General features: G+C 36.2%; 1 protein-coding gene across 2 annotated transcripts; it reads right to left on the bottom strand.

Moving 5' to 3' along the window:
• Window positions 1–2,205: 2,205 nt before the first annotated feature.
• LOC104908077 (protein RESPONSE TO ABA AND SALT 1) lies at window positions 2,206–4,968 on the bottom strand. 2 transcript variants are annotated; one of them, XR_007275725.2, is made up of 2 exons: window positions 2,897–3,943; window positions 2,206–2,823 (listed from the first exon to the last, which is right to left on the bottom strand). XR_007275725.2 is itself a non-coding variant. In XM_048647462.2 (2 exons), exons 1-2 carry the CDS (start codon window positions 4,474–4,476, stop codon window positions 2,776–2,778), a joined length of 438 nt encoding a protein of 145 aa, XP_048503419.1. In that variant the 5' UTR covers window positions 4,477–4,968; the 3' UTR covers window positions 2,206–2,775. The 2 variants fall into 2 exon arrangements, 1 of the variants encoding a protein (XP_048503419.1); XM_048647462.2 differs by lacking the exon at window positions 2,897–3,943 and adding an exon at window positions 4,087–4,968.
• Between the last annotated feature and the right edge of the window lie 617 nt (window positions 4,969–5,585).

The raw sequence follows: 5,585 nt of genomic DNA, 5'->3' as shown, positions 1-5,585 counted from the left end.
GATATTTAGTCAATCATATAGATATGTAAAGTTGATACATGATTGAACAGACCTACTTAGAAGTTTCTATGACTTCATAATTATATTAGTGAATTCCTAAGACATGGGTGGAACACTGCTTGGCTTAATGTTGGTATAACTTTGATGTTGTCAAACGTCATGTCGTAAAATGTGACTATAAAGGCAGCATTCGGGTTGTGCTAAAAGTTGAGTGGGAGCTTTAGTTGCCATAAGATTGAAAAGTCCTCCTATATGAGATAGGACAGGTGTTTTGGCCTCTTAGAGAGTGAAAATTGAAAACTGCATGGTTGTGCTCAAATGGATTATATGATGATGATTTGTTTGTTAATTTGAACTCGGATTTCAAGGATTAATTTAAAGACTAGTATGGATGACAAGAAATATGATCATACTATCAAGTTTTTTTTCTTTTTTTTTTTGAGGGGATCATACTATCAAGTTAGACAATGGGGACTAAAGGAATTTGAATATTACACACTCATCTCGAACAAGAGGGATAATAAGTTCATTAAATTGGATCGTCCTCGAATCTAGTGCAATTAATAAATATATCATGGATCGTATTATGTGGATAATAAGTTTATTAAATTGGGTCGTCTATACGTCTTCCTAGAGAATGCTATAGAACTTCAGGTTTAGTAAGTAATAAAAATGAAGCCCAATAAGGTAGTGTTTGGGAACCGTCATTTCATTTACAATTATGGAATTGAAATTAGGAATTCTAAATTATTCATTTCAAATTCAAATTCCTTGTTTGGCAAATACCGAAATTTCCAATTCCGGAATTTCAAATTCAACTTTCTGTTTGGGAAATATCTAAATTTCTAGGGTTTTTCTCGACGACGAATTTCCATTGCAGCAACTTCCTTGTTGCAGTCTTTGAGAGGAGAGAGAAAATGGGAGGAAAATGCCCCCATATATAGAAGCGTAAAACACAGAAGGTATCGTCGTTCTAAATTTCTTGTTAAAGGAGACGATCTTGCTTACGATACTCTTCAGAAAACTGATTCTGAGACAAAACCGTTGCCGGTCGATGAAGATTTACCTGGTATGGGTCAGTATTACAGTCTTCATTGTGATTGTTACTTCGCCAATGTTACCGTTAGAGATGAGCACTTCAAAACTAAACGCCATAAGAAACAGTGCGTTTTTTTTCTACTATATTTTGATTTTTGATGTGGTGTAATTAGGAATTCTAAGTAGATCGAGCTTCATCAATGGTGAGAGAGAAGTAGATTGAGCTTTATCAATGGTGAGAGAGAAGTAGATCGAGCCTCATCAATGGTGAGAGAGAAGGATTGAGCTTCTTTGTCATATCTGAGGAAAATTTTGGAATTGTAAATGACAGGCTCTAAGTTGGAATTTGCAAATGAAAAAAGTTGGGCTAGTTGGAAGTAGGCTGGAATTGGCCCAATTCCAATTTCAAATTATACAACTTCCCAAACACTTCATTTGGGCCAAATCCAGAATTACAAATGAAATTCTCATTCCCAAACATAGCATAAATGAATACTACAAGGTCACACTCAAACAATGTGGCCTGAGTCAACAAAAGAAAGACCTAGAGCCCATGACAGACTCTAGGATGGCCGACCAAAGATGAGTAAGGAGAGGGGATTCCTAGCCCAATTTGTTGCTATGATTACGTGGAAAATTTAGAAAATAAAGCAGTCAATTTCTCTTATTATTTTCTCTCTCTTTCAAAAGCTACGTAATATTAACTCCAAGAAAAGAAGAGCCCTTCTTTCTTCCAACTAGCATTAGTGGAATATTGATCTGGATTGGTAGACTAAGTGACGGAATCATATAGCGGTTCTATCTCCGGATCTCGACGAGCTTTGTGGAAATCACGCAAGCTTCAAAGATTAATTCTAAAACTATTATGTGATCCTTAATTCTATATACATAAGATCATTTTTTAAGTACTTATGAATATGATTCATAAAATTGCGCTTATAATACTTATAATCATACACCTACTAATGCTTTCGCTCATATAAGACCAGAAAAACAAAACCAACTAACACCGTCAAGTGATAAGCCTCTTAATTCCATAAATATCAAAAAGAAAATCATACGAGAAGCAACCGAAAACAAGGAAGTCTAAGAAGTAGAAGATGTGTTGGGGGGACAAAAACTACTTAATGATCCACCTACTTGCGCGCCATAATAAAAACATATAATAGGAAAAATTGTTAAATAGTACCTTTTATAGCACTGGTTTTGTGAACTAGTACCTTTATTGTTTTTTTTTGTCAACTAGTACCTTTAAGTTGTGAAATCTTTTATTTGCAGTACCTTTACTAAATTTTCCGGGCAAAACAGTCAACATTCCGACGTTGACTCCTGATTTCCCACCAAAGTTGGCCTTTTTTTTGCTTCTGAAGGAGCGTGTTCTCACTCTCCTCTTTTAACTCCATTTTCCCCCCAATTTCTCACTCTTTCATCTCCCATCTTTACTTTCTCACCACCACTCTATTCATTTTCAGTAAATTCTCTCTCTCTTATCACATTCTCTCTCCTCTCTGTCTCTTCAGTAGTGTATTTTGAGATTTCAGAATTTGCTTCTCCAACACCAATTGATTGACGGTGTCCTTCTGCCATTCAGTCGAACCTTGGTCCACCCAATCAAAAAGCTCACAGCCCCTGTGCCCACTCTCCTTGTCATAAAATTTGCATGCTATAAATTTCCTCCCTGGATTATCAACAGTGCATGATCTTTTTTCAGCAACTGGGACTCCACATCCACACTTCCTAGTACGTTTGGCTGAGGAAGATCCAGACTTTGAAGAAGACATTCTTCTATAAGATTAAAAAAACAAAAAATTAGCCCTAAATTTCCGAAAATAAAATGAAAAGGAATTAATTAACATACCTTTGAAATTGAAGAAGACTGAAACTGAAATTCAATTCCCAATAGTTGAATTCTCTTTGACAAGGTGAAATTTAGGGTAAGAATGGGAGAGTTTTGAGTATAGTGGTCAAGGTTTCTGTTTTTGTGGAAAAAGATTGAGTTAAATGGGAGTAATATTTTAGGCGAGTGGGAGAGAGGGGTTCAAAGATTAGATGTGTAACTCACGCGCAAAATTTGGTGGGAAATCAGGAGTCAACGTCGGAATGTTGACTGTTTTGCCCGGAAAATTTAGTAAAGGTACTGCAAATAAAAGATTTCACAACTTAAAGGTACTAGTTGACAAAAAAAAACAATAAAGGTACTAGTTCACAAAGCCAGTGCTATAAAAGGTACTATTTCACAATTTTTCCCATATAATACTTTCTAATTTAAATATATATATATTTCATCCGTTTCACAATAAATAAAACATTTCCCTTATTTGAAATAGTCACAACAAGTAAAACCAAACTCTAAATGGTAAAAGCAGTTCACTCTTATTACAAATATACCACTAAAAACAAGAACGAACCACAACTTTTTTTCTATTACTCTACTATATCGTGATCTCAACTTTCTCTCTCTATATTCCTTAGTAACTCCCTACTTTATCTATTATTAGAGGAAGTATATTTGATTGTCTATGTCTGGTGGATGGATTACCTTCTCCGCAAATCTAGCATTATTTGGCAAAAATCACTTAGGCTCCGTTTGGTAGGGCATAAAACATTTTCCCAGAAAATTGTTTTCCTCTATTTTCAGTTTTACATTGTTTGGTTGGCAAAAGAGTGTAAAACTATTTTCCTTTGAGGTAAAATTACTCTCCCAATGATAGAAAACTATTTTCTTTTCAAAATGAAGGGGTGTACACTCCTCTCACTACCTCCTTACTTTCCCTTTCATTTCATCATTTTTCTTACATCGAACCAAACAACGGAAAACTAATTTTGGAATTGTGTTTTCCATTATAAATTATTTTCCATAAAAATCATTTTACACCGAAAAATTTTTACGCCCTACCAAACGGAGCCTTAAAGTAGGGGAGGAGCGTATGCTCCTTCTCTTTCATTTTGCACATCGTTTTGCAGTCCCTTAGCTCTACTACTAAGTTGGTACTTGGCAACAGCACTCAAAAACTTCAAGCTCTGATTCTCATTAAGGATTTGTATTACCTTCATCACAGTGTTCCGTCGAAGATTATCCGCACTATGAACAAGACTAGACAGCGAATGCTTCGTTTCATCGATAGCTTCGGCAAAATCTGACACCTCCCCGTTCACCAACCTACCGTATTGCTTAACAAGATTTATCAATGGGGGAGATCCCATGGCCTCCTGCACCGCAGCCAAAGCATCCATCAATGTCCTCTCTTCTATTTTAGTTTCTTTCTTTAGGCGTATTAGTTTTTCTACCTGCTCTGGTACCATGTCAGAAACAGAAAACTCAACGAGGGAGAATGTGATTGAGGGTTTAAACCCTCCCATCCAAAGCAAAGATTTCTCTAAGGAACTTAGCCAGGGAGGGGAAAACATCTTGCCAAACGAGTTGAGCCTTCTTTTCATAGTAATCCGCGTAGTGAGATAATGCAAGTTCGATTAGCAGGCTGCTATTCTTGGCTTCATGATTTGGTGTGACAAGAAGTTGGTCGAGGAAGGCTTGTTGACGTTCAAGCCAGCCTTTGAAGAAGGCACCAAAAGGGTTGCTAGTGGACATCATATCTTGAAGGTGGCTAGCCATTTGTTTCGTGGAGGAGGTAAATTAAAATGCACTGTTTGTGAATCTTACATACTTTTGAAATCAATATTCAGATAATTCTAGAGACTTTTTCTTAAAGAAAATGGGAGTAGGTGGAATGTTCCAGGACAATTCTTTACTACCGCAACAAGGCTTCGGGTGAAACATGCAAGGAATTAATTGGATGACAAAATGTGGGGAAGTTATGACACCGACTTTGATTCATTAGCTGATATCAAACGCACATGGAATTATATAATCTAGCCAACAGGTAACTCTTAGTAATATTAACAAGTGTAATTAGGCATGCACCCAACAAAAATGAATATGAAGAGTTTGCACCTTATTTACACCGACTGACCGACCATAGCAAAAAAGAGGAAAACAGTAGACTAGCATTTTGAGCATATCCGTATCGCCATGGTTAACAATGTGAACACAAGAAGTTTTTTTTTATTATTTGGAAGTTGGAGCAATCAATGGCAGAACTATGTAGGGTCACAGTTAGTCACGTTACCAACTATTATTTTGGCAAAAGCAAATTAACACTCTCTCCCATTCACTAACCAAAAAAACCAAACACTATCCCTTTCTCTCTCTCACGTCTCTTTCTCTTCCTCTCTGCTTCAACCTCAAGTGTTAACTAAAATTCTTGAATTTTGTTTACATGAATATCCTTTTTCTTTCTAATTTTCAACTAAAATTATCATCTCACGTTGATCTACCGATTGATACCCGTTTTGCATTTTTCAGAGATAAAAAAATTATAATTCAAAACCCTAGAATTTGGGAAAAAACTCGTGTGTTGCCGGGTTGGTGTCGTAACTCGTAAGTATGGTGATTGGTGAAGATCGGCGAAATTCTTCTTCTTCGAATCGTCCTCTTGAATCTCCTATTTTTCACAGGTTAGGCTTTTCGTTTTATGTAATTTTTTTGA

The sequence above is a fragment of the Beta vulgaris genome, chromosome 1, assembly GCF_026745355.1.
Source record: "Beta vulgaris subsp. vulgaris cultivar EL10 chromosome 1, EL10.2, whole genome shotgun sequence".
In the NCBI taxonomy this organism is placed as follows: domain Eukaryota; kingdom Viridiplantae; phylum Streptophyta; class Magnoliopsida; order Caryophyllales; family Amaranthaceae; genus Beta; species Beta vulgaris.
This window is presented reverse-complemented; position numbering and strand designations above follow the sequence as displayed.